Source organism: Capsella rubella, unplaced genomic scaffold (genome assembly GCF_000375325.1).
Source record: "Capsella rubella cultivar Monte Gargano unplaced genomic scaffold, Caprub1_0 scaffold_4, whole genome shotgun sequence".
NCBI classification, from domain to species: Eukaryota; Viridiplantae; Streptophyta; class Magnoliopsida; order Brassicales; family Brassicaceae; genus Capsella; species Capsella rubella.
In genome coordinates, this window is record NW_006238920.1 from 824,594 (window position 1) to 851,848 (window position 27,255).

Below are 27,255 nucleotides of genomic sequence, written 5' to 3' on the forward strand. Positions count from 1 at the left end.
AATTATAATTTTAAAAACTTTGAATTTAGAACTTTGCCATTGGAAGCATATATTTCTTTTCATCTTCAAAAATTTCTTAACTTCATAACTTATATTTTTTTTTATAAAATAATGCTAAAAAACTTGTTTACAACTTTAGCATTGGAGATAGTCTTAGCGTGACAACGTTCTCTAACAAGGCTTTTGTCTTTGTCATTCGATTCGTTCCATTACTAGATACAATATGTATTTTTTCTACAAAATGGTAGAATAAGATGATTAAGCTAAATGAAATTTCCAACAATCATAACGATCATAAGGAAAGAGCATACAATATGATGTTCGATGAATGGGACAGCAACATATTTTCCCATTATTATAATTAGAAAAATGTACCAAAATTATTTTAGAATAATACAAATTCTCTGTATATAAAATATAAACATACATAGACTTAAATATCTACAACTTCTATAGACTATAGTTATTCTATAATTATCCGATGGCTGAAAAATATATATGAGGTTCAAGTTTCATTTCATCTAATCATCTCGATCGCTTTCAAATAGATAACCATTATCGCAATAATTAAGTCAATAACTATCCAAATTTAATCTCACATCGCTCTCATTATACATTATCTTACAACAACAAAAATATCTCATTCTTCATTTTTCCATTTTCGTTTTAATTGTTTAATCTAATAACTATTTGTTTTATTGACTTATTACAAAACTAGACAAACAAAAGAGTATCCAAGATATTTTTTTTTTTGGTACTAAGTCATTTTCTTCTGATCTTCATACACAAATAAATGGCAAACTGCAGATCCCGACCACCGTGGGTTGGCTCACTCATCTGCGGCGAGGCTCCGGAAAACTCCGGTTTGGGGTCTAAGCCGCCAGGTTCTTGGGGATGTCCGAAGCAAATGAGACATAGTCACGTCTCTTCTTTGACGAAGCAGCAACGACGGAGCTGGACCATTAACGTTAACGGTGGAGAAACAAGAAACCATTCCAGTTTTGGTGACACCGGCGGGGTTGTTGCGAAGGATGAAGCTGAGCTAGTGGCGGTCCTTAGGGAAGCTCATCCGTACGTGAATCTACATAGAGACAGCGTATTTGTCGTTATGTTGTCGGCTGAACTACTTGACTCCGGTTCAACTCTCGACGGCATTCTCAAGGTCAAGGTCCATTACTATTTCTACTAGTTATTTTTTCACCATTACCACTAGATTCCAAAACCACAAAACGCGTGACCATTGAAATGACAAATTTCATATAAGATAAGTTACTATGTCCTGTCCTGTCCATATCAATATGGTAGAAAACGCGGCGAGACGCGAAGGTTTCTGTGTGTTTACGTAAAATGGTACGTAAAAATCTAAAAGTAATCCTACAAATTATTGAATGTATATGTCCTGTGATGTTTCTAGGTTCATTTCATTACATAACAGATACATTCTATACAAATAACGATATTATTGATGGCAAAACATCAAATACAATTGAATTTTTACATAGAAACTTAAAAGACGTACTTCTAATTTCTTCTTTTATTAAACAGAAGAGATAGTAATGCATATAACTCAAAAATCATATGTTTGATCAATAATTCAAGCGATTTTGTGAAAAACAGAGTAGTACCATTGTCTTTGTATTCAATAATTTTTTTTTTTTGGGCAAACAAAAAACAAAATTTGTATTTAAACTCGCCAAATTATTGGAATTTTTAAATTTTCTTACCTCTAATATAGTATATTAACAGACAAAATATATAAAAATAATAATAACACGTTTGTAATGCATTTCACAAACTTCAACGAAATCAACCAATCAGAAAACGGTAATAATTCAAAATCAGCATCTAAAATGGGCCGTCGATGTTTTTTGCATCTCTTGTCTTGTTCCTCAACTCTCGTTTTCACTGACAGAGACAGCTGCAAATTCCGGTTCAGGCTTATTTAACCAAACCGGTTTTAACCATTTTTGCTTGATTCAATAACCGAAATAAACCGAAATGAAATGCACGCATTCCAAAGCCTCTTCTTCTTCTTCCTCCACCGATCATCCGCCATTGTTTCCAATTTTGCTCTGATTCTGTTCAATTTCATTGGAAAATTATTGAAAATGACGGAGCGAGGAGCTATGGTGGTATCTTCTTCTACCTGTTACGTTCCTCCCCGATGTCCTCAAACAAGAAAGGGTTTTGCTTTCTTCGTGCCGAGCAAGAAGCTAAACAGTCATCGTCAATTGATAAAGCTTCCGTTTTTCACGTCTTCTCCTCCGCCACTTACGGCGGCGAAATGTAATATGTTTGATTACGCGGAAATTGGTGAGAATTTCGTCGGTGATAAGCAGTTCGTGCGGTGGTTTCGTGAAGCTTGGCCGTATCTATGGGCTCATCGTGGCTGTACCTTCGTTGTTACTATCTCTGGAGATGTCTTAGATGGCCCTTATTGTGATCTCGTTTTAAAGGCACCTACTTGTTCTTTACCTCTTAAGTGTTTTGGTTATATGAGAATTATTGCAGGCAAGGTGTTTGATTGTTTGTCTCAGCTAAAATTGAACATGTAATTTTGTGTTTCTCTTGTGAAATTTGTCGCATTGATTGCTCATTGATCTTGTTGAGTCTTCTGCAGCTATTTGATTAATATACTTTAGATTTCAGTTCTTGTACTCTTTTTGGATAGGAATCTAAAGTGAATTGATTTTGACATATGTGCAGGACATAGCATTTCTTCATCACTTGGGCATTAGGTTTGTTCTTGTTCCTGGAACTCAAGTGCAAATCGACGAGCTTTTAGCTGAGAGAGGTCAGTTAATTAGCCTTGCCATTTATGTTCTTTATTTGCTTGTCGTGGTATTTGCCTGTTTTTTGGACCTCTCAGTCACTTATAGTTATCTTTCTTAGATTGTTTAGATATATTTAAGATGCTAGTGATTTTACCTTTCTATTGATCTATTTAACCAAAGCCGTTGTATGTGTCAAGTGATGGTTTATCATCAGTTAGTGATGGCGAATTTGGCGACATTATTGTGATAAATATGAATCTTTGAGCTTGTTCAGATGGAGCCTAAGGTGTATGAGTTTCAGGACGCGAGCCAACATATGTGGGTCGTTACAGAGTTACAGACTCAGCATCTCTGCAGGCTGCCAAGGAAGCTGCAGGGGCAATATCTGTAATGATTGAGGCCAAACTATCTCCCGGACCTTCAATTTACAACATACGCCGACATGGTGATAATAGTCGTTTGCATGAAACGGGTGTTAGGGTCGACACTGGTAACTTCTTTGCAGCAAAGGTGAGTTTTCTACTTTCTTGATATGTTAGTTTGAATGTCAATTCTTGTCATTTTTATCTGATTAATTGGCGTGGCAGAGAAGAGGTGTTGTTGATGGTGTTGATTTTGGAGCTACTGGTTTAGTGAAGAAGATAGATGTAGATAGGATCCGTGAGAGGCTTGATAGTGGTTCTGTAGTTCTACTGAGGAACTTGGGCCATTCCAGCTCCGGAGAAGTCTTAAATTGCAAGTATGCTCTCTTTCTTAGCAAAAAGTTTACATCTTATTTACATCTTAAAACCTTGAAGTATTAGTTATCTCACTCTAATATTGGGACATTATTTCTACACTGCAGTACCTATGAGGTTGCTACGGCCTGTGCTTTAGCTATAGGAGCAGATAAGCTTATTTGCATAATGGACGGTCCAGTTCTTGATGAGAATGGACATCTTGTTCGCTTCTTGACTCTTCAGGAAGCAGATACGTTAGTCAGAAAACGGGCACAACAAAGTGAGATAGCTGCGAATTACGTGAAGGCTGTTGGGGATGGAGGGATAAGTAGTCTCCCTGAACCGCTTGGTTACAATGGGATGGTGACAACTCCCAACAATTATAACGGGAGACCAATTTGGGAAAAACACACTCCGACCTTTCAGAATGGTGTTGGATTTGACAACGGAAATGGGTTGTGGTCTGGGGAGCAAGGTTTTGCTATTGGCGGTGAGGAGAGACTTAGCCGCTTAAACGGATATCTCTCTGAACTGGCTGCAGCAGCATTCGTCTGCAGAGTGAGTCCTTGAGCTAGTCCTCGTGTTCTTTTTGTTTACTTCGAAATTTTTTGACACATTGATTGTGTTAAAGGGTGGTGTTAAAAGAGTTCACCTATTGGACGGTACTATAAGCGGAGTGCTATTGTTGGAGCTTTTCAAAAGAGATGGAATGGGGACTATGGTGGCAAGGTATACACAACTGTTTTCAATTGCAAACGATTCATAGTTATAATCTTTCTTACAAATGCTTACTGGCCCTTAATGTCACAGTGATGTATACGAAGGAACCCGAGAGGCAAAGGTAGAAGATCTTACTGGTATTAGACAAATAATCAAACCTCTGGAAGACTCAGGGACTTTAGTTCGCAGAACTGATGAAGAGGTTCGCCTTTTAGCCTAAGGTTCTAAGTCTGATTGTTTTGTTGCTATGGTTAAAGAGATAATCGTTATTTGGTGTTCAGCTAGTGCGAGCTTTGGATTCGTTTGTGGTTGTGGAAAGGGAAGGACAGATTATTGCTTGTGCGGCTTTGTTCCCTTTCTTTAAAGAAAAGTGTGGAGAAGTTGCAGCTATTGCGGTTTCATCTGATTGCCGTGGACAAGGACAGGGAGATAAATTGCTCGGTATAAATCACAAAACTTTTGAGTTTTCAATCTACAGTTAAGACAAAAACTCAGTTTCTTGACTGTGAAATATTTGCAGATTACATTGAGAAGAAAGCGTCAGCTCTCGGACTGGAGATGCTTTTTCTCCTAACAACGAGAACCGCTGACTGGTTTGTGAGACGCGGGTTTCAGGAATGTTCAATCGAGATGATACCGGAAGCAAGACGAGAAAGAATCAATCTTTCGAGGAGATCCAAGTATTACATGAAGAAGTTATTGCCAGACAGAAGTGGGATTTCTGTTGTTCGTACATTTTAATATGGTTCTTGAGAGTATCAGAGAAGAATGTAATTGCCTCAGAAAAAAATCCACTGAATGTCTAAAGAGTCTGTAAAGTTATGAAGGAACCAATATTATTTCCAAAATCAGTCTTTCCATTGCCATTGTGGCAGCTATCACTTTGAGCTTCTCCACGAGTTGATCTGCATCTTCCTTTGTGAAACCGTCATCTCCTATGCTGTCTTGATCTCGGCAGTAGCCGCGACATCTGCTGCTCCGTCAATAGATACGGCAGGACAGTAACGATCATTGATTAAACTTATTGTTTCGTTTTGATACTCATATTGTATTTGTGAAAATGAGAAAATATGTATTAAACTTAACTAAAATTAGGAAACTATGGGGGAAAAATACGTATGTGGTCTATCAAATTGTTATACTTTTTCTTCATTTTTAACTAATTTATAGGCATTTCTTAAGGATTGCATTTTATTTTCTTTCTATTTTTAGGATAAAACAAATCTTTATATACAAATAATAGGTGATTGTGTACATATGCAAAATATCAAAACAGAAGGAAACAAAAAAGAAGTTATAGCATTATGGCTAAAGGTGTACATGCTATTGGTTTCATCACTTATCTAGTGATCTTCTTGATTTTGACAGGTATTGTACATATTGATCTGTGTTTTATTTTCCGACTAGTGTGTATTCTTTTCAAACACATTGATGTCTATTTTATTTTCCGACTAGTGTTCATATCTTATTTTCATAACCTTAAATATCTTTCACAAAACTCATAACTAAAATTTAACCGCAAAAAAATAAAAATAAACCTTCTGTATCCGATTGAAATTTCGCATATTTTGTTTTTCAAATATTTAAAAATTTGTAAGAAAATTATGATCAATATGAAAATAACACATAACTAGAATGAAGATATGCAAAATCTAATAAAGTGTTGAATGTTTCTTATATAATATTAGTAGGCATATCAAGAGTGAAGAGTAAGAAGCCACCATGCAAAGAGGGTCGAACCGCATACGTATCGCCTGGTCCTTGTAGTGACAGTCTATGCACACAAGACTGCACCCTTGCTGGTGTTTATAGCAAGGGGAAATGTGCAATTGAGAAGTCAAAACCAGTTTGCAAATGTTATGGATGCAAAAAGGCGTAGTGGACTCGGCTGATCCTACTAATTGCAACAATATTATTCATTGTTAATTTGTTATCATTCATCTTTCATAAAAAAAAAGGAGATATTTCTTGATTTAACGTAATGATTTTTTAGAATTTTATTCTATTAGTAATGTTAAGAATTATAATTCTTATTATTATTATTATTTTTAAATTTTTGGTGGGGTTAAAATTCTTTGTAATAACGTGTTTTTCGAAATCCAATTATAAAATTCAAAAATCCATCGATTTGTTGTTGATTAGATCACCTTAGAAAATTACTTAACGATAGCTCTTTATCTAAAGATTCAGTATTGCAATTTATCGTAATCAATCGAGTTTTTGGCGTTTCTTAACATTGTTTTGTCATTGGTTTGAAATATATACATGTCATTGGTTTGACCCTTTGCCTCTCTTTGTTAGTGAGGTTTCACTTGGCAATCACTTATCAACAAAACAGTGACACTAACACAAAAGGATTATTAGGCTTATAAATTCTGGTTAAGGACGCCATCAAGTCATATTGAATAGAAATAACCCATTGATAATGTTGTTTCATTGATTAAAATCTTGAATAGAACATTCATAAACAAGAATATAAAGTTACAACGTGCATGTTGTTGCTATCTAAAGAGAGGAAAAAGTTATTTCTATAAGTATTAAATTAAATTTCCAACTATTTGTATTCTTGTTACTTCAGTCAACCTATCCACGACGCTCTCGTTTGTTAACGCTTGTCGTTGTTAAGTAAAAATGAATTCTCAAACGATTCGAAGTTTTAGTCTGTCTCACAAAAGCTTATTGGCCTTTAATGTTACAGTGATGTATACGAATGAACCAGAGATGCGTAAGACCATTTTTAATGGGGAGATCTTAGAGTTTTTAAAGATTAATTTGTAACTAAATTGAATATAAAAAGTGGTTTAATGAGTAAGAAAATATCTTATACAAAATAGAAAATCATATCTAAGATACTCTACCTCTTAAATTTTTAATTTTAATACTACAATAATGCCTTAAGTGGAAGATCTTAATAGAATACTCAGGGACTTGATGATAAAGAGGTTCACCTTTTAAGTCTGCATAGCCTTAGTTTTAGGACAGTAACCATATATAATTACAGTAACGATATATTCCTCAATAATTCCTCAGTAACTCCACAAAATATATGTTACCATGCATGTAGACCTTAATGTGGCTATCAAATCTTTTTGTGATCAACAAATCTATACAAATCTTGTTCTTAATTCCTAGGTAATTTGTAGACATTTTTGTGGACAAAAATTTTCTATTTCTAGGAGAAAAGATCTTTACATACAGCTAATAATATTTTTGCATTGATTTAAATATAAATTTTCTATTTCTAGGAGAAAAGATCTTTTGTGTACATATGTTATATGTTATATATATATATTCCATTAAAAAGAACGAAACAAGAAGAACATAACAGTGAAAATGGCTAAAGGTGTACATGCCATTGGTTTCATCACATATCTTGTGATTTTCTTGATTTTGACAGGTACTGACTGTACTTTGATCTTTGAATATTTGAAGTATTCAAATTCTTATATGAAGGGTTTTGATTAATGTTTCTTTACATAATGTAGTAGGGATATCAAGAGTAAAGACACAGCAGCAGCCATGTAATTAACGAGGGTCGAACCGCATACGTATCGCCTGGTCCTTGTAGTGACAGTCTATGCACACAAGACTGCACCCTTGATGGTGTTTATAGCAAGGGGAAATGTGCAATTGAGAAGTCAAAACCAGTTTGCAAATGTTATGGATGCAAAAAGGCCTAGTAGACTCGGCTGATCCTTACTTACAAGTTTGCAACGATATTATTCATTGTTTTCATTCATCAATATAAACATGTAACGTCCAAAATATTTTAAAAGAAAAATGCAATTTTGATTCAGCTTTCAACTTATATTTCAGGTATTTCGGATCTAATATGATGAAAAGTAGTCCTACCGAACCATAACGCAAAAGACATCGAATATATTTTAGTATTCCAATCAATTATCCGAACCGACCCGAACCCAAACTGTTATTGATGAAACCTTGTATCTCTTTATTAGTGAGTTTTCACTTGTCAACAAAATGATGAACGCACACTATTATTTCATTGATTTAAGACTTTATTAGAGAACATTATATAAATCACAACATAACATATGAATTACTGATTGTATATATAATTAATTTAAGGATTGACTTCAAGTGCTTCTTGTTTAGGAGGAGATGTTTGGGTATATATGTAACCAAGGTGAGCTAGCGTCCGAAGTCGTTTTCTACATACACTCGTCACCTTCACAACCCATCTTCTACAACCAAATCAAAGAAAACTTTACTTAGTACGTTCAATGAGCATATTAGGTGTATTGATAAAGAAGTTGATCAGTATAATAGTTAATGATTTACTTTAGCTGCATGTGGTTTAGGAGGAGATGCTTGGGTATAGATGTAATCAAGGTGAGCATCCGACGTCGTTTCCATCATACATTCATCACCTTCACAACCCATCACCTACAACCAAATCAAATAAAACTTTACTTAGTACGTTCCATGAGCCCTTTAGGTGTATTGATAAAGAAGTTGAGTATAATGGTTAAGGATTGACTTTAGCTGCATGCGTTGTTTCCATCATACATTCATCACCTTCACAACCCATCTCCTTCTCCTTCATTCAAATTATAAATAAATTTCACAAACCATCAATGGCCTCTCTTAGAAATTATAAACACTCAACAAAAAATGATATTTTGGTTTTTTTTTTTCCTAAGAGAGAATGAGTATATTTACCATAGGTTTGTTCTGGAGAGACGAGTCAGGACGAGCCACTGAATCAATAACCATGAAGCTAAGTAAAAGTGCTGCAACGATGAGAATGTTGATCTTTGACATAGTTTCTTCTTCTTGAATCTTTTTTTTCTCCGTTTTTATTTGCTTGGCTTGGTTTGTGATGTTTACATAGGAAGAGTCATAATTTATAAGGCTAAAATTAGGTAACGATACTTTAATTTTTTTTTTCCGTATTTATTGCTGCAAAAACTTATCCAACTCTTTAATTGTTGTTAGAAACGTATTAATTAATAACTTTTTTCTTTTTTTTCTTTTTGAAACATTTTAGATTTTCTTAATGCATTAAATTAAATTTCTAAATTTTTGTAGTTTTGTTACTTGGTCAAATCTTTCCATGACTCTCTAGTTGGTATGTGGCAACGCTTGTTGAATAAAATTGAATGCTTTAGTTTAACTTCCATTAGCTATTAAATGTCCATAAGAACAGATTTTGACTTAATTAAAAATGTTAATACTTCGAGTTTATATTTTTTTTTGCATTTTAGGAAAACTTTTTTTTTATTTTTTAAATTAATTGCAATAGATATTATAATAAATTAAATTCAACTTTGCTTTCTAGATGAACTTTATTTGGTTTGTATGCAAGATGCCATGAAACCTTGAGAGTTAGGATAATGATGCATTTTTAGAAGATAAGAGTTACTGTATTATGATTTATGACCGGATGATTTCTGAAATTTATTCGATTATAAGCAAAAAAAAAAAAAATAGAAAGAGGGCAAAGGTCAAAAATCACTTAAAGTAAGAGGGAATTTCAAAAATACCCCTTTTCATATACCTCTTTTTAAAAATACCCCCTTTTCAAACTTTATAAAAAAACCCACTAAAAATGTTGAAATTTATCCAAATATGTGTGTAAGCTTATAAATATATACACAAATTACCTTTATATGTGTATAAAACTTTATATACCTTTCATAAATAGCGTAAAAATAAATTATAAAAAATCATATAAAAACCGTATAAAAACCGTATAAACCCTTTTAAAAACTTTTTAAAAACCTTATAAAACTTATAAAACGATTTAAAACTATTTAAAACATTTTAAAATATTTGTATCGAATCTCCCAGTAGTAGTTATTATATAGAAGTACTTTATAAACTATATAAAACTTTATAATTTTTTATATTTAAAAAGGGGTATTTTTGAAAATGGATAGATAAAGGGGGTATTTTTTAAAAAAGGTACACCAAAAGGGGTATTTATCAAAAATTCTCTTAAAGTAATACCTCAAAACTTTGATAAATTAATAAAATTAGAACTAAATTATTATAAGAAACACAGACTACAATTTGTTAGGATTTTTAAACGTCGTGTAATCTAGTGATAAATAGTTGGATTATCTAGATAAACGTTAATTAGTGTAGTCGAAATTCTGTCTTAGGAAATTGCTAAAGCAAACCTTTTATCATTCTACAATTTGTTCAAAGCTTTGGAAACAAAAAAAATCATCAAATCAGTTTTGTGTTTTTACACAATTTATTATTTCAGTTTGTTAAATATTCATGAGAATAAACGTATTTATCACGTTAGTTTGATTTGCATCTAAAATTATAAACAACAATAAGCTGATACTTGGCGTTGGTTCTTTGCATACATCACAAAGAAAATAACGCAAAGAGATGGCTTATGTCTAACAACGAGTCCGAATCCTGACATAGTTGAGGACATTGACATATCTGTTGGTACGGTTCAATGTTGTCTGATATTAGAGTGTATATAGTATTGGTTTAGTTATGGTTAGTGTATATAGAACTGGTTTAGTTCCGGTTATTTATGTTGTATAATCCCTTAGTATTTAAGCTTAATCATGTATCATATTTACACTTTAATGAAGCATTTTATATCAAAGTCTGTTGAATCTGAAATGGTATCAGAGCATTTCATCACCATGCTTCATTCATCTTCTTCCGCAAGCTCGATTTCTTCAAATCTCTGATTGTTTTTCCTTGATTTCTCCATTTTCTTCTTCTCCGATTCAGTCTGTACACCTTGATAGGTTGTTTTCTCAAATCGGATAAGTTTTTCTCCGATCGTGTTTCATTCCGATCGTGTTCTTTGTTTTCAGCTGATTTCGTCTTCTCCGATCGTGTTACATTCCGATCGTGTTCTTCTTTGTTTCAGTTGATTTTGTTTTCTCCGATCATATATATATGTTTTGATCGGTTAATTTCTCAATCCCCATCGCGTTTCATTCCGATGGAGTTTCATTTGTTTTTCATCTTCATTGAGCCATGATCTCCTCGAAGCTACGTCTGTTTTCTTTCAGTTGAGTATTAATTTCTTCGATTCTTGGTTTGATTTCTCAGATTTTAGCTCTTCTCCTTCGATTTTGAGATCAGATTTCCTCGATCTTTGTTATTTCTACTTTGAAGAATGGATATCTTAAGGTTCGTGATCTGTGAGTTCGCCCTAGTTCTCTCCCAGACACGTTTCTCGAGGAGCTGCAAGCTGGGTTCTCAAATGGCGTTTCTTCACCGGCAAAGCTTCTCTGGCGCTTCCTCCTCCTAACCGGTGTAGTTCTCATTCTTTTGGGGTTCTCTCAGCAGTTACCGGAGCCCATTCCGGCGAGTTTTCCGGCTTCCCTTCCGGCATCTTCCGCTTCTAATAGCGTGTTCTGTTTCTCTGTTTCAATGGCTCAAACTTTTTCGATTTTCCTGCAACACTCTCTTTCCTTTCAGATGGATCAGATTGCTTCTTTGGGACTGAGGCGTTCACCGGCGCTGGTTTCATCACCGGGTCCTTCCTCTCCTCCGGATCCGCCAGAGCCCCCAGACCCTCCAGATCCATTGTCGTTTCAGATCCACGTTAATGTGGTCTCTTGTTCCTTGCTAGTCTTCACCCGAAGCTCCTTACCACCTTGTCACGTTCTGCTCTTCCACCTCACCACCGCACCACGTTATGTACCTTTCGTCTGCGACTCCCTTGTTGGACCAACAACGAAGTACTCCCTCACCCCCACTTTGTGTCCATCACGTCAGATTGTAGATCTCTGCTCTCTCCCTTTGGTGGCTTCATTTGGTGTTTTGACACCTTTTGTGGTGTCCTCCTGTGACACTCCCCTTACTGCAGTATGCAGGTTCTGTTTCGGTCTTGTACCGGTTTCTACCAGGTTTGATTCTGGCTTTTTAAGCTCTTTCCCTTCAATCTATATGATTTGTCGGTTGGATAATAGAATCGTTAGCCTCATTCTGTGGTTTTGTGTTCCTTTTATGGCCACCTTAGCCTTTATGAATGCAATGGTAGTTTTCAAAGCTTCCATGGTTTGTTTACCTTGGTTGTGGTGTGGCATGTTATGTCACTGTTACTCCTTTGTGGAGTTTTATGTTCTATCAAATTCCCCTTTCGGTGGAAAAAGATTTATTGTAGGGAAGAAGATCTTCTTTGATGAAGCTAGGCTAACTATCTCATGTCTCTTTGATATGGATCGATGGTCATCTGATGTCTTTGAAGTTCCCCTATCCAACGGCTTTGTCCGTTACTGTTATGTCACATTCGCATTGCTAGTGAAAGAACATGGCTTGAAGACCTCTTTGGAAGCAAACGGTGTTACCGATATTGTTTTGCTTAATGGTAGTCTTCGTTTGCTTGTTTCTTGGGTTGAGCATGTAAGCTCCTCTTTATCTTTATGTCTCTCCTTGAGTTATGGCTCTTGTTTAAGCCTTTTGTATCCTCTCTTTGTAGAGGCATCACTCTTTTAAGTTGAATGAAAATTCTTAGTTTGTCCAAAAAAAAAAAAAAAAAAAAAAAAGGTTCGTGATCTGTTTCTAGTTGTATATCACCTAGCATTGCTTCTGATTGTCCAAGCCTAAGTGATTTTCGAGTTTCTACAATTGGTTCTCTATTGGAGCGTATGCTCAGATAAGTATCTTCATCAAAACAGCAAATAATTTGTTCCCACTCTTGTTCTTGGAGCATATTCAATGATCTAGTATGAGCATATTCAATTAGAAGATTCTGGATTTTTGGTTGATGACGATGTGTTCCTCGAGAGGGGGAGCTTCAATTAGATCAGTATAGGTTTAGGCAGAACCATACTTTTGATGTTGATACACGATGCTTTGATGGATTTGATTTGCATCTGTGAGTGATCTTCCTGCGTTTTGCCGTGTTACTAAGATAAATTCTTCACTAGAAATTGTCTCAACATCACCAACTATCCTTGACGATTGCCATGAGTTTCTGCATATGTTGGATATGGATTATGACGTTGTTGTCATGTTGATGCTGAATTTTGGAGGACTGCAAGTGATAGCTCCACCTGTAGCTGGTTTGGTTTGTTTCCATGTCGCAGGTTGTTGTACAGATCATGTAATCATCTCTGCCATCACTTGTTCAGGGACAGTTGTGTTCATTGAAGTCACATGGCTGTCGCATGTGAACTGCTTAGGCATAAGCTTTTACTTTCATAACAACGGTCATTCACTACCTCAGTTATTATGTGAAACCAAACTTCCTCCTGCTGTTGTTCTCTGCTTCAGCTCTGCATTTTTTTTTTTCAAGCTATGTTATTGCTGGATTATAAATGTGTGCTAGCTCCCTTTACATCCAGTTCTTCAGGTTGTGTTATTGTTATTCAATAGACATAACCTTCGTATGACAAACAACACTGCCTCGTGCCTAGATGAGTATGAGATTGTGAAGTGGTCCCTAATTGGTTGGACTGCTGTGAGTTCTTATTGAAACAGAGGTGGTGGTAAGCATGGAGAAGCTCAGACGATACTTTGGCTTTCTTGGCCATATGATTTGTTGCTCATTCTGTTTCAAGCCTCTCCACGTTCACCTGAAGAATCCGACAACGCTTTGTTTCATCTCTCTATAATCCAGGTTATGAAAGTTTGGTTGGAGCACAGTTTTTTCAGAAAAGTCCCTTGGAGCACACAAGTTCTTCAAGTCCAAGATGGATTACTTCCATCTTGAGGGGGAGTATTAGAGTGTATATAGTATTGGTTTAGTTATGGTCAGTGTATATAGAACTGGTTTAGTTCCGGTTATTTATGTTGTATAATCCCTTAGTATTTAAGCTTAATCATGTATCATATTTACACTTTAATGAAGCATTTTATATCAAAGTCTGTTGAATCTGAAATCTGATATATATCGGTTAAGTAAAAACATGTATGAACACTAGGAATTTTTTTAAAATGATATAATGATTGTTTTTTTCCTGAATTTTTGGAACGTTACAAAAAAAAAGTAAAAAAAAAAATTTGTGATAACGTATCTTTTGAATCCAATTACAAATTACAAATTCCAAAATCTATCGATAATCTCTATATTAGTAAAAGAGAAGTACAAAATAGAATACGGGTCGGGTCAAAATTGAAAAATTAACCCGATTTTAACAATTGGATACTTCAAAGTTGGATATTAAATTGGGCTTGGATACATACATCGGATACTTTCCAAATCTAATTTTAAGATTATATTATTTCCATAACCAATTTTATGATTTCCTAATATTTCTCTAAATAATCAATTATTATTTTTCTTTAACTTTTATTTAATATTATTTTTAATTTATAATATTATACTATATAGTAAAAAATTGTTAATAAACATTTTTTTTTTTGCATATGTGGCTATTTGAATTTTTCAAAACGGACATATAATATTCAACTACACTCGGTTAAATATTTTGGAAAATGGTTTAAAATCAGTATAAGTATGACCAATATTACAACCATTGTTACATGAACATATTTATAAGTTTAAAAAGTTTCAAAATATATTACTTAAAAGGTTCAAATATATATGTAATTTTGAATTTCAAATATTTTTTTGGAGACATAGATGTAATTTTGGAGACATAATTTTTATTGATAAAATATATTATATATCAAAATATGGAAATTTTAGATAGTTCGCGGGTAGTTTGTTAAAATCACAATTATAATGGTAAAGCGAGCTATGAATAATATTTTTTACAAAATGAATTCTTACGAGTTGGTCCGTCAAAAAATATATTATAAGTATGTAATTTTTACATATATTCCTACTTCTACTACAAAATAGTCAAATTGAATAATTTGTCGATAAATATTCTTTCGTGCTGTTAAATTTTCACTTTTTTTAATTGCATTAAAACTCAATATATTATTATTTACACGCTTTTTCGTTTATTATTTTAATTAAAATTATTACACAAATATATGATTCATCGTAATCGACTATAAAATTAAAATGTAATATATTCTACTCCGTTAAAAGTTATATATAAATAATTATTTCCCCCGCGCTGTAGCGCGGATCCGAATCTAGTAAGTATATATTTTTAATAACTATTTCTAGTTCTCTATAAGACCTTTGAATCTGATTTTGGATGTTACAATTCTCAATTTCTCATGCTTGTTTTAAATATTGGATTATGTTTCTCTAATTTTGCTTTAATTAATTTTGTAGTTACAACTTCATGCAATTTGGATTCAGTTTTTCAACTTAAATTTCAGGTATTATGGATATATATGGATATTCCGGTTCTAATCAGGTGAAAAGTACTCATACCAAACCATAACAATTTTTTAAAAAAATATAGTTGGTTATCCAATCAATTATCCGAACCGATCCAACCCAAACAATATTATTCATTGATGAAACATTGCCTCTCTTTGTTAGTAAATTTTCACTTGTCAACAAAATGATGAAAAAAAAATCATTTCATTTATTTAAGTCTTTATTACATATATATCACAAGATAACATATGGAATACTGATTGATACTTAAATTAAGGATTGACTTTAAAGTGAGCATCCGAAGTGGTTTTCCTCATATTACAGTCCCAAGGTTCACAACCCATTTCCTACAACCAAATCAAACAAAATTTTACTTAGTACGTTCCATGAATATATTAGGTGTATTGGTAAAGAAGTTAAGTATAATAGTTAATGTTTCACTTTAGCTGCATTCGGTTTAGGAGGAAATGGTTGGGTATATATGTAATCAAGGTGAGCATCCGACGTCGTTTTCCTCATATTACAGTCCCAAGGTTCACAACCCATCTCCTTCTCCTTCATTCAAATTATAAATAAATTTTACAAATCATCAATGGCCTCTCCTAGGAATTATAAAACATTCAACAAAGGAAAAAAATATTTTGGTTTTTATCCTAAGAGAGAATGAGTATATTTACCATAGGTTTGTTCTGGAGAGACGAGTCAGGACGAGCCACTGAATCAATAACCATGAAGCTAAGTAAAAGTGCTGCAACGATGAGAATGTTGATCTTTGACATAGTTTCTTCTTCTTGAATCCTTTTTTTTTTCTTTCTCTGTTTTTATTTGTTTGGCTTGGGTTATGATGTTATTATATAGAAGGTGTTATAGAGGAAGAGTCATATTTTATAAGGCTACAATTAGGTGACGATACTTACAAAGTTAGAATATTTGTGTTTTTGTTTCTTAGTCAAATGTTTCCACGACTCTCTCGTTGGTAACGGTCGTTGAATAAAAATGAATCCTTCAGTAAACTTCGGCCAGTAGCTGTTTGATGTCGTAAGAACAGCTTTTGACTTAATTAAAAATGTTAACTAATACTTTAATATTTTTTATTATTTTAAAAATCATTTTTTTTCTCTAGGAAAACTTTTTTTTATTTTAATAATTCTAGTTAATATTAAAATCAATTAAATATTCATTGATTTTAGGAGATACGAGTTTTGTGTAATTATTTAAACAGTTTACATGATGATTAATCTTTGAGAAATTTTGGTAAAGAAGTCGGTAGTTACTAAATCAAATAGAAGCATTGGTTTGGTTTATCTGAAATTCGGTTTCCCAAATTGGCTTACCGGATCTACATCATAAATCTTCGTAATTGGGCCTATAGACAATAAACTTAATATAAGCAAAGGAAGAGAACCAAAATTTTGAATTTTAAATTAATGGAGCTTATTGGGCCTAACACTATATGAAACCCATATAAAAATCTCTCGGCAATGACAAAACGCTAACAGTACGTTTGCGTTTGTTTATATTGCCAAAAACAAAAATAATCACTTTTTTAATCAAGGAAAATACAGGACCGTTGATTGAAATATCATCTGACGAATCAACGGCTAATCTTGGTATAATTATAGCCGTTAGGCAACGCGTTTTGTCAAGACGCATTTATATATTTGTTGCAAAAGGAAATTTACACATAATTATTTTTTTCCTTTTTTTCCCAATCTCTCTCTCTCTTTTGTTCTTCGTTTTTGAATGAAGAAGAAGACTGATGAGTTCTTCGACGATTGGTGAGGAAATTTCATGGTGAAGCATCTTAAAATTAGTAATTTCAATTTCTCTGTATTGCGAATTTATAGGATTTATATAAGTTTTGTGTAATCGTGTTCTTATATATGTTGGATTGATTTCTAGGGTTTTGTTTGATTCAGGCAAGAAACTAGTACAATCGGCTAGGGTTTCTTCTGATGGTTTAGAAACTGTGACGGAGGGCTTCGGGATGTTTCTGGGAGAGAATCTTAACCGGTTAAGATCGCAAGGAGACTTTGCGGTGATGGTGTGAAGTAGAGAGACGGCGTAGTAGTGATCGGCTTAGTGAGATTCCTTCTGATTCGCATCTCTGAGTTTGTTAGATACAGACATGGCAAGAAGCTTTTGGTGGTCGAGACTATGAAGTCAGTGTATGTATGTTAAGTTGTTAACATGATGAGATGAGTCTTTCTTTTATTAATCATTAGACAAATTTGTCTTGTAAATTTGTCTTGTAATCATTAGATGAGTTTTTACATTTTTGATACCTTTTAGTCGGTTGGAATTGAGCGTTTCCACCACAGATGAAGATGCTGCTTATTCAAGTAAGGAGATGGTGCTTCTAGCCTCAGGTACTCTCTTCTTGTTCATATATGCTCTTTGTCTAATGGATTCTTTTTTATTTGGGTGGAGTCTTATAGTTTTTTGATATTTTCAGGTTCTTAAAGAGATTCACCGTGCTGAGGGATCACTTGAGGTCTGCATTAATAGATGAAACTGCTTGTTTTCTTTTGAGTTTAAAAAGAAGTACTTATAGTTGACAAATGGTTTTACATTTTGATGACTTTAGTCAGCTGGAATTGAGGGTTTCCACTTCATATTCACTCAGCCCATTGTACATATTGCTCCATCTGATGAAGATTTTGCTATTCAGGCAAGGAGATGGTGCATCTAGCCTCAGGTACTCTTTTAGTCAATCCATGCTCGTTGTCTACTGGATGGTTTTTTGGTGCATGTCTTATAGTTTCTTGATGTTTTCAGTTTCTTTTTGCTTCCAAGAGATTCAAAGCGCTGAGGAATCAGGTTGATCTTTTGATGGACATGCATGGAACACTTGATCTCAGGAATCCCCAGGTATGCATTAATTGATGAAACTGGTTTTCTTTCAAGTAATGGAAGCTACTTATTTTTAGTTTTAAAAGAAGAACTTATAGTTGACTTAGTTTTGACAAATGGTTTTACATTTTGATGACTTCAATCTGCTGGAATTGAGGGTTACCACCTCATATGCACTCATTGCTCCATCAGATGAATATGTTGCTATTCAGGCAAGGAGATGGTGCTTCTAGTCTCAGGTACTCTCTTCTAGTTGATCCATGCTCTTTGTGTAGTAGATGGGTTTTGTTTTGGTGAAGTCTTAGTTTCTTGATATGTTACTGGAACGATATTTTAACTTTTCGCATTCAATCTCTAAAGGTCTTAAAGAGATTTCAGACTGACTTTTCTTTCACCAGGTATTTCTCTGTCTTTCCCGTTTTGTTTGTGTTTTTCAATTTTCAGAGGATTGAAATTTGAAGGCAAACGATTAATCCAATTCTTATGAGATTTATTGTTTCCGTATTTAAGCAATTGACTTCTGTATCATTGTGATATTCAAAACTCAAGATTTTTGCTTTTTTTCTTTAACAGCCCAAAAAAAGATCATGGGCAGACACTAATCTAATAGTGTTCTGTCAGATTCTATTTTGGAGACATTGTCCCGAGGAAAGTTGTCAACTATTGATTGGCTCGGTGTCACCAAAAGAACCAAAGAGAATGCCATATGGCTTAAAGTCTTAAGACAAAAGACTCAAAAGAACAAAAGAGTTCTCTCAATTTGTACCCTCGGCTTGTTGGTTGGAAATGCCATATGGCTTAAAGTCTTAAGACAAAAGACTGAAAAGAACCAAAGAGTTCTCTCAATTTGTACCCTCGGCTTGTTGGTTGGGAATGCCATATGGCTTAAAAAGTCTTAAGACAAAAGACTGAATAGAAGAACCACAGAGTTCTCTCAATCTGTACCCTCGGCTTGATGGTTGGGAATACAATGTGGCTTAAAAAGTCTTACGGCAAAGACTAAATAGAAGAACCACAGAGTTCTCACAATTGGTACCCACGGCTTTGAAATACCATAAGACAAAGAGTCAAAAGACTTTGGTACCCGCGGCTTTGAAAAACCATAAGACATAGAGTGAATAGAACCGAAGAGTTCTCACAATTGGTACCCACGGCTTCGAAAAACCATTAGACAAAGAGTCGAAAGACTTTGGTACCCACGGCTTTGAAAAACCATAAGACATAGAGTCGAAAGACTTTTGGTACCCACGGCTTTGAAAAACCATAAGACATAGAGTCGAAAGACTTTGGTACCCACGGCTTTGAAAAACCATAAGACAAAGAGTCGAAAGACTTTGGTACCCACGGGTTTGAAAAACCATAAGACAAAGAGTCAAAAGACTTTGGTACCCGCGGCTTTGAAAAACCATAAGACAAAGAGTCGAAAAGACTTTGGTACCCACGGCTTTGGAAAATATAAGACAAAGAGTCGAAAGACTTTGGTACCCACGGCTTTGAAAAACCATAAGACAAAGAGTCAAACGACTTTGAAAAACCATAAGACAAAGAGTCAATAGACTTGGGATGGGACTGAAAATACGACCAAAATCTTGAAAAAACAAGGTAAGTATAGGACATTCACGTAAACTGAAGACTAACTAACTCTGATTTCCTCAGGTATGTTCTTCTGAAAGCGTTCTGATTGTTGAGACTTTGAGTAGATTTAAAGTGCTGCAGACTTCTTTGCCAGGTATATGCTTTTCAAACCTTTTGTTTTTGTTTCTGTTTCTGTGTGCTTTTCAAACTTGTTTGTAATTAGTTGATATCATAATGAAATTCACATGTGAGAGACACGTAAATGCTTCATAATATGTTGATAGTCTCATTGATTTGGTAGCTCTTTCTTTATTGGGATTTTGTTTCTTCTTATCAGGTGAATACAGTGGCTGCTTTTGCGTGGATGACTGTGGAGGATTCCTGGAAGCTTTTTCTCTTGAGTTTCATCCTTCCTGGGTTGTCTTGTCCGAGCGTCTGAAGTTAAGTCACCAGCTTCCTTTTCTAAACACATTGATGTGTTTGCATCTGCTTCCATGTCTTTCTCTTTTTGTGTATATGGTAGACACTAAAGTTGTAGAGTTTTTTCATCCTTGGGACTAATTCTTGATACAAATCCTGAGGCAGAGAACGAAGAGTATATTAATTGTACCTAAGAAATTGTTAAACTGGATGGGATGGGAACACTTCAAGCCTTCAAGGTATCGCCACATTTTTATTTGTACTAGTAGCTCATTGTTTTTATTATTGTGTTTTTGAATTCATCTGACATTTACCATTGGCTTTTTCTTGATTATATACACCAGTGTTTATTTCCAACAATTGTATGATTTGGCAGTGGAGTTGATTTGAAGAGGTCATGGTAATGTTGTTTCATCAGGCTATATCAATTTAAACTTTTCTAATATAGAGATTCAATTGTTTTTATACTTTCAGAGGATACAAAAGAGTACATAGAGAAGAAAATGAACAGCCTCTAGAGGGACATGCCTATTGAAGAATCTCTAAAACTTTTTGAGGAAATGAGACTAGGAATGATTGAGGAGAGGAAGGCAACACTAAGAATGAAGCAAGATATGCAGAGTGACAGATTTAATATGTATGACCTTATTGCCTATTGAAGAAAGGGAAGTGAAACTAGAATCATCTCTGGTTACATAGAATTCCCATCTTACTGATATTTGTTTAGTTTATCGAATTATCTGGCCAAGAAAGTATGCCAATACTGAGAACTTTTTTATGTGCAGGGGAACCAGGAAGACCCAACAAGAAGATGAAGTATGATGGGAAGGTTCGTGTTGAATTCTCTTCAGATGATTATTTTAATTATTTAGGGCTCTTTCAATGGTAGTTTGTGTAATTTTACTGTTGAATATCTCAGGATGATCAAAAGATGAAGAACATCCAAAACGCTGAAGATTACTATGATGAAGCTGATGAAGATTGAATTGACTACTCTTGCTGTATTGTAGCATAATTTTTACAGTGATTACATTTAGAACTAATTGGATAGAGATTGTAATGCTTTTGAAGGCGAAGGAGGGGATAGATTTTTCTACATTGGAGTTGAAGCCAGATCATGGAAATAGGCCTCTGAAAAAGTGAAGCTGGTATCGAAGAAGAATCGTTATTTAAGTTCACGAGGCTTATTCTCTTTCTCTTCTCTTTTGTATTTGGGATCTTGGTTTCTTTTTTTTACATTGCTTTTGCCCAATTGTAAATACAAAACTGTCTCAGGCGTTGAAAAGGCTTCTTAGTGATGATGACATGAACTGAGCTAGATTTGCTTCTGAGGTACGTTTAACTCCTCCATTTTGTGCATTATGATTGCCTTTCGCGGTTTCTTTTTTAACTTCGAGTGAAATACATACCATGATCCATGATCAGTTGGTCTCAACGGTTTTTTGCGTCTTTTCTCACTAATGTGGCAGACTTATACATTTCCTTGGAACTATGTTTCCTTCTTCTTATACTTTTTGATTCATTGCATGTAGAGTTCATGTTTATTATACTATTATGTGTTCTCCACATTATCTTGAACCAACTTAGTTTAACATTTTTTGCTAGCCATGTTATGGTGGTGATGTTTTTACGATTGGCAAAAAAAGTGGTGAAACTGAACTAGGAACTAAAGAGCTGTTGAGTGCAACATAACTGCCAGGTAAACTTTCCCTAATGCGGCTGAAAAATAGTGTGTAAAATTAATTGTGTTAATGAGTTTGGTAATGTTCTGTGATTTTTACTTAGCTCGCAGTGTCATGTTCTTTTGCTCTTGGTGTGTAGGTGGAGATTGTGAAGCAGATTTGCATACCAAATGCTTTGAATTACCCTATGTTAGAGGAATACGACTTCAAGAACGAAAATGTGAGGAAAACATTTGCACTTCAGGCCAATTATTGCTTACAAGATGATATGATGCACTGTAGGTTTATGACAGCAATTCTTTTATCCCGCGACTGCAAAATTGATAGTGAACTTCTCTTAGATATTTTAATTTGTCCTTTTATACAATATTCTTATCTAGTTTTATTGTGAAATCTTGATACATAAGTAGTATATTTGTTATATTCGTGAAAGATTGTGACTGATCTAGAATCTTGATTCAGCAGGACGAGCAAGATCTGAGATTGTAGTGTTGTCTTGTGGTGCTGGTAAATCTCTAGTTGGTGTTTATGCTGCGGCTCGTATAAAGAAGAGTTGTCTTTTTTTTGGTGAAGAAGAGTTATCAATGGGCCTTCCAATTCAAGTTGTGGTCTACTATAAGAGATGACCATCTATGCTGTTTCACTTTTGAAAACTGCTGGTGTTGTTGTGACAAACTATAACATGGTTTTCTTTGGTGGTAAATGATCTGATGAATCAGAGAAGGTTATAGAAGAAATGAGAAACAGAGAGTCGGATTGCTACTCATGGACGAGGTAATCAAACAGTTGTTAATGTTACGTGTGTCTTTAAAAATTGAAGTTAGTGTTTGTTTGTAGTTACTGTACGGAATAGTCATAACAAGTTTCTATTCATATGTTTAGGAAAGTTATCAGCATCACAAAATCTCACTGCAAGCTAGGACTTACAGGTATGTCCTCTTATAGATCTTTTGGTATAACTTCAATAGCTGCATTTTGTCACGCACTATTTCACTTACAGTATTTGAGAATGCCTTCTGAATCTAAAGCATCTGCTGTTCTTAAAATTATCTTTGTGGTTTTGACTTTTTCTTACATTTGCATAATAGTAGCTATGTACTCTTGAATTTAAAACCCGGCATGCTTCATACTACGGGTTATTACATTCCCTGGAACTCTTCATACTACAGTCACTCTTTTTTAACTGTAGGAACCTCAGTTCATTGGTTAAAGTCTCTGATGCAAGTCAACATCCTTGCAGATACTGGTTGATGGAGCTTTGCCATGACAACTACAAGAATGTGAAGTCATTGTCAAACCAGCTAAGTCATTTCACCAAGATGACATATTTAGATCTCAACAACTGCAAGAATGTGAAGTCATTATCAAACTAGCTCATTTTCTTTGTTTATGAATCATTTGTGACTAATATGTGCTTCCTGCTTTTTGCAGATACGCTTTCCCATTTAAGTGCGCCAATGTTTTCTTTGCTGATGAAAATGAAACAGTTCGTGAGATTCATGCGAAATATAACCCTGAGAAAAAAGTCAAAGCCAAATGTTCTTTTGTTTGGCCATCTTTATAATATCTACAGTTTCGTGGCTCTTTCTAACTATTACTTTTTTTCTTTTATCTTTAGGGGGTACTACACTGGGTAGCTGAATCTTCCCTAGGAAAAGAGCCTTTGATTATTTGAGAAAGTCTTTCACTCCGAGGTACGTATATTGTTCTCTTTAAGTCCGATTATGATGTATCAACCCTTACAGATGATGCGGTCGGGGACAGATTCCAGTTCGAGAGACAAGGTATTTTCAGTTTCAAGATCATAAAAATTGCTTGAGTTTCTAGATGAGCACATTGTGAGTTTAAAATTTTGTTTTAATCTTCTCATAAGGTCTCTTATTATTTCATATAATGGATGCAGCTTAGAGTCTCTTGTAGATGCTTGTCTTTCTGTAGATTGTGATTGTAGTTTCCTTGAATCTTGAAAGTATTTGATTTGCATGCTCTCTCTACCTTTGGTGATTGTTTTAAACATATGAATGACATCCTAAAAGTCTACATTATACACTTAGAAAAGGTAGATTTTACTTTGACTATTGGAACATTACAATTGCTTGATTAAAATACGTTTTATCTCCGTTTTGCTGTTTCTATGTATAGTAGATTCCTTCATGTTACCAAATATAATCATCTCCTGTAGATATGGTTTCTTAACGTATATGGTTTTTCGCACATTATGGTAATAGTATTATTGAATCTTAGAATGTATTTGTTTTTTGTTATGCTCTAAACTCTTGGTGTTTGTTTTAAGCATGTGAAACGACATTTTGGAATTCTGCATTATCATAAGGTCTCTTGTTTTATGAAATGAATGCATCACGCATGTATTTTAAACGTAGTTTTGAGGCTCACGCAGATTATGCATGGTAGTATTTTACTTGAGTCATGAATGTATTTGTTTCATGTTTTGCTCTGATTCCTTGGTATGTGAAGTGGCATTCACAACTTTTGCATCATACACTGATGGTTACTGTGTTAGACTTTACCATTTGTACTCGTTGGATTGAATTTTTACAATACAATGATTGAACTATCTCTGTTATTACACTAGTGCCTAGCTTTCATGTGGTCTCTTTGTCTTACATAGTCGATGGAACTTTGAAACTCTTTTGAATCATTGGTGTATTTATTTAGATAGAACATGCAATGGAGATTTCTTGACTCTTTACCGTGTCTTTTGTTTTAGTCACATATTTTTTATGATTGATGTCAAAATTAAGCGGTTGCCTTTTGATATATGTTGTTTGGTTGTTTGAAAATGGACAACTGATTTTTCAATGTTAGTTTTGTTGAAAAAAAATATTTTCTCTATCTTTTTTTTTTAGCTTTGTGTTAGATTATAAAATATGTATAGCATTTGTGTTAGATTTTCTTGCATTTTGGTTTGGTTGTCCGATCAATTTGGATGATATCATCCTGACTTTTGCATCTTGTGTGTTAGTGTCGTAACTATATCTATTCTTGTACGTCTATCTATTAATTCTTGCATGTCTATGATTGATTATGACATAATTTATGAGTATGTAAAGGACTTAAAATTTTATCTTTTGTTTAGTGCTTGGTATTTTAAATGATTAACCTATATTACTTTAACCCCATTAAACTAATTTAAAATTAGATATTTAAACTAAATTAAATTAGGTATTCAAAGAATCTTGGAGATAGCTAATCTTTCGTTTTGAAATATACTAGGTTCCATTAGAAGATGGGACCTAAAACATATTTAGTTATACACTGTAGATTAAATGTAAAATTCATAATATAGCATAAATTATATATTAAGTAAACAAAGTCTACATTTTCCCTATAAACTTAAATAGTATAAAGTTAAATCTTATTATATAAACTTTGGTTTTCAAAGTCAGCCGTTAACAAGATCGTGACACGTGTCAATTATAAACGATAAAATGTTAACTCGTGGCATAACTAATTTTGTTAATATTTTGGATAAAATATAAATATTATTAACCCTATCGAAGAAGGAAATATATAAAATAAATATTATAAAGAATTATATATTAAAAATTATTAATAAAATTAAACAAATAATCTAATTTGAGTTATGTCAATTTGGTTTATTAATAAGACAGGGATTTAAAATTTATAATTAACAAGAATATATGGCGGTTTTTGTTTACAGAAGAGGATTAAGGTTTAAACTTTAATTTTACAATTAAATCAGGTTATTTGTTGGTTTGGGTATATAAATGATAAATAAGAATTATGGTTTATCTTTATAAATTAAAATTATGATTTAAGTTTAACAATTAAACGAGATTATATGTCAAAACTTGGTTTTTAAATGTACTAACTCACGTGATCATGATAAGTGTCAAGTAAAAACATAAGATGTCGCAATATGTTATATCTAATTTTGTTAATATTAAGATACAAATAGAATTTTTAAACAACATTAAAAAAAACTATAAAAAATTAAAGAAATTTTTTGAGAAATACCCCTTTTGGTGTACCCCTTTTCAAAAATACCTCCTTTATCTATTCATTTTCAAAAATATCCATGTTTAAATATGAAATATTATAAAGTTTTATATAGTTTATAAGGTACTTCTATATAATAACTACTACTTGGAAATTTGAAACAAATATTTTATAATGTTTTAAAAGGTTTTAAATCGTTTTTACAAGTTTTATAAGGTTTTTAAGAAGTTTTTAAAAGGGTTTATAAGGTTTTTAAAATGTATTTATAAATTATTTTACGCTGTTTATGAAAGATATATAAAAATTTAAACATATATAAAGGTAATTTGTGTGTATATTTATAAGTTTTCACACATATCTCGATAAATTTCAACATTTAAAGTGGTTTTTTTTATAAAGTTTGAAATAGAAGTATTTTTAAAAAGTGGTATGGAAAACGGGTATTTTTGATAATTAAAAATTAAAAAATTGATATTTATAAAAAAAAAAAGTGTAAGCTTATATATTTAGACACAAATTATCTTTATATGTGTGTAAATTTAAATACCATATAAATACCTTTTAAAAATGTTTTAAAACTATTTAAAAAACATATAAAAACTTTTTAAACCTTATAAAAACCTTATAAAAGTCATAAATGCTGTTTAGAACCTTTTAAAAACTTTATAAATATTTGTATTGAGTCTTCCAATAGTAATGATGATCTAGATGTACCTTATAAACAATATAAAAGTTTACAATTTTTCATATTTGAAAGAGAAATTGATACCAATAACCTTTTTATGATACCCTCTTTTAAAAATACCCTTTTTTTTACCATTTTCATTTTTGCCCTCTCTTAATTTTTAGTGGCTATTTTACCCCTATTTGAAAGAATATTCTTTCCCAAAGGAAGGAATATTCCTTCAAAAAATTTTCCCGCCAAAATTTTCCCGCCAAAAAAGTTTCCGAGAAAAAATTTTCCCGCCAAAAAATTTCCGCAAAAATTTTCCCGCAAAAAAAAATTATTTTTTCAAAATTTTCCCGCCAACATTTTTTTAAAGGGTTTACAAGATTTTTTAAAGGGGCTTTTAAAGGGTTTACAAGGGTTTTTAAAGGGATTTACAAGAGTTTTTAAATGGTTTTTAAAAGATTTGTAATGGTTTTTAAAGAGTTTTAGAAGCCTACAAAGGTTTTTAAATGGTTTTTAAATGATTTACAATGGTTTTTAAAAGTTTTATAAGTTTATAACAGTTTTAAAAGGATTTACAAGAATTTTTAAAGGATTTTAAAAAATTACAAGGATTTTTAAAGGTTTTTTAAAAGGATTTACAAGTGTTTTTAAAAGGATTTAA

The 27,255-nt window shown here is 33.2% G+C and overlaps 5 protein-coding genes, 1 long non-coding RNA gene and 1 pseudogene across 24 annotated transcripts in view; 5 read left to right on the forward strand and 2 right to left on the reverse strand.

Annotated features, from left to right (window-relative positions):
• The first annotated feature begins 729 nt into the window (after positions 1-729).
• LOC17890138 (probable amino-acid acetyltransferase NAGS1, chloroplastic) lies at positions 730-5,094 on the forward strand. Of its 2 annotated transcripts, none has more exons than XM_023785174.1 (9): positions 730-1,162; positions 2,707-2,794; positions 3,076-3,284; positions 3,362-3,513; positions 3,619-4,051; positions 4,125-4,222; positions 4,304-4,415; positions 4,495-4,654; positions 4,734-5,094. In XM_023785174.1, the coding sequence occupies exons 1-9, from the start codon at positions 794-796 to the stop codon at positions 4,952-4,954; spliced, it is 1,842 nt and encodes a 613-aa protein (XP_023640942.1). In that variant the 5' UTR covers positions 730-793; the 3' UTR covers positions 4,955-5,094. The 2 variants fall into 2 exon arrangements, with proteins under 2 accessions (XP_023640942.1, XP_006293859.1); XM_006293797.2 differs by lacking the exon at positions 730-1,162 and adding an exon at positions 2,059-2,456.
• A 423-nt stretch (positions 5,095-5,517) lies between these two features.
• On the forward strand, positions 5,518-6,092 carry LOC17890535 (putative defensin-like protein 191). The gene is made up of 2 exons (XM_006295650.2): positions 5,518-5,581; positions 5,902-6,092. Exons 1-2 carry the CDS (start codon positions 5,518-5,520, stop codon positions 6,090-6,092), a joined length of 255 nt encoding a protein of 84 aa, XP_006295712.2.
• A 1,454-nt stretch (positions 6,093-7,546) lies between these two features.
• Positions 7,547-7,893, forward strand: LOC17890143 (annotated as a pseudogene).
• Positions 7,894-8,195: 302 nt separating this feature from the next.
• LOC17888085 lies at positions 8,196-9,062 on the reverse strand. 2 transcript variants are annotated; one of them, XM_006293334.2, is made up of 4 exons: positions 8,897-9,062; positions 8,715-8,774; positions 8,516-8,620; positions 8,196-8,415 (listed from the first exon to the last, which is right to left on the reverse strand). In XM_006293334.2, the coding sequence occupies exons 1-4, from the start codon at positions 8,996-8,998 to the stop codon at positions 8,386-8,388; spliced, it is 297 nt and encodes a 98-aa protein (XP_006293396.2). In that variant the 5' UTR covers positions 8,999-9,062; the 3' UTR covers positions 8,196-8,385. The 2 variants fall into 2 exon arrangements, with proteins under 2 accessions (XP_006293396.2, XP_006293397.2); XM_006293335.2 differs by having other exon boundaries at positions 8,196-8,418.
• A 1,629-nt stretch (positions 9,063-10,691) lies between these two features.
• On the forward strand, positions 10,692-14,051 carry LOC17888191. The gene has a single exon (XM_023784224.1). The coding sequence runs from the start codon at positions 11,591-11,593 to the stop codon at positions 12,656-12,658; it is 1,068 nt and encodes a 355-aa protein (XP_023639992.1). The 5' UTR covers positions 10,692-11,590; the 3' UTR covers positions 12,659-14,051.
• Positions 14,052-15,595: 1,544 nt separating this feature from the next.
• Positions 15,596-16,267, reverse strand: LOC111831173. The gene is made up of 3 exons (XM_023784936.1): positions 16,088-16,267; positions 15,852-15,965; positions 15,596-15,757 (listed from the first exon to the last, which is right to left on the reverse strand). Exons 1-3 carry the CDS (start codon positions 16,187-16,189, stop codon positions 15,683-15,685), a joined length of 291 nt encoding a protein of 96 aa, XP_023640704.1. The 5' UTR covers positions 16,190-16,267; the 3' UTR covers positions 15,596-15,682.
• Positions 16,268-17,113: 846 nt separating this feature from the next.
• LOC17888822 overlaps positions 17,114-27,255 on the forward strand; it is a 13,817-nt gene continuing 3,675 nt past the window's right edge. The window contains exons 1-19 of one of the 17 annotated variants that reach the window (XR_002834250.1): positions 17,114-17,204; positions 17,330-17,779; positions 17,866-17,904; positions 17,998-18,108; positions 18,189-18,502; positions 18,624-18,661; positions 18,837-19,992; positions 20,176-20,278; positions 20,424-20,497; positions 20,603-20,658; positions 20,733-21,087; positions 21,178-21,406; positions 21,534-21,590; positions 22,080-22,160; positions 22,406-22,714; positions 22,823-22,869; positions 23,181-23,292; positions 23,372-23,465; positions 23,559-25,060. This is a non-coding gene — a long non-coding RNA (uncharacterized LOC17888822). Of the gene's footprint in view, positions 17,224-17,312; positions 17,780-17,865; positions 17,905-17,997; positions 18,109-18,188; positions 18,503-18,623; positions 18,662-18,836; positions 19,993-20,175; positions 20,279-20,423; positions 20,498-20,602; positions 20,659-20,732; positions 21,088-21,177; positions 21,591-21,863; positions 21,958-22,079; positions 22,161-22,402; positions 22,715-22,822; positions 22,870-23,180; positions 23,293-23,371; positions 25,061-27,255 lie in introns of those variants that run through there. The other 16 variants (XR_002834256.1, XR_002834262.1, XR_002834254.1 and 13 more) reach the window with 16 other exon arrangements.

Coding starts and splice junctions, on each gene's coding strand:
- LOC17890138 (XM_023785174.1), top strand. CDS start 794: ATGGCAAACTGCAGATCCCGACCACCGTGGGTTGGCTCACTCATCTGC. Junction 3,285..3,361: donor GTAACTTCTTTGCAGCAAAG/GTGAGTTTTCTA, acceptor TTGGCGTGGCAG/AGAAGAGGTGTTGTTGATGG. Junction 4,223..4,303: donor ATGGGGACTATGGTGGCAAG/GTATACACAACT, acceptor TTAATGTCACAG/TGATGTATACGAAGGAACCC.
- LOC17890535 (XM_006295650.2), top strand. CDS start 5,518: ATGGCTAAAGGTGTACATGCTATTGGTTTCATCACTTATCTAGTGATC. Junction 5,582..5,901: donor GATCTTCTTGATTTTGACAG/GTATTGTACATA, acceptor ATATAATATTAG/TAGGCATATCAAGAGTGAAG.
- LOC17888085 (XM_006293335.2), bottom strand. CDS start 8,998: ATGTCAAAGATCAACATTCTCATCGTTGCAGCACTTTTACTTAGCTTC. Junction 8,775..8,896: donor CTCTCCAGAACAAACCTATG/GTAAATATACTC, acceptor ATTTGAATGAAG/GAGAAGGAGATGGGTTGTGA. Junction 8,621..8,714: donor AAACAACGCATGCAGCTAAA/GTCAATCCTTAA, acceptor ATTTGGTTGTAG/GTGATGGGTTGTGAAGGTGA.
- LOC17888191 (XM_023784224.1), top strand. CDS start 11,591: ATGGCTCAAACTTTTTCGATTTTCCTGCAACACTCTCTTTCCTTTCAG.
- LOC111831173 (XM_023784936.1), bottom strand. CDS start 16,189: ATGTCAAAGATCAACATTCTCATCGTTGCAGCACTTTTACTTAGCTTC. Junction 15,966..16,087: donor CTCTCCAGAACAAACCTATG/GTAAATATACTC, acceptor ATTTGAATGAAG/GAGAAGGAGATGGGTTGTGA. Junction 15,758..15,851: donor CTAAACCGAATGCAGCTAAA/GTGAAACATTAA, acceptor ATTTGGTTGTAG/GAAATGGGTTGTGAACCTTG.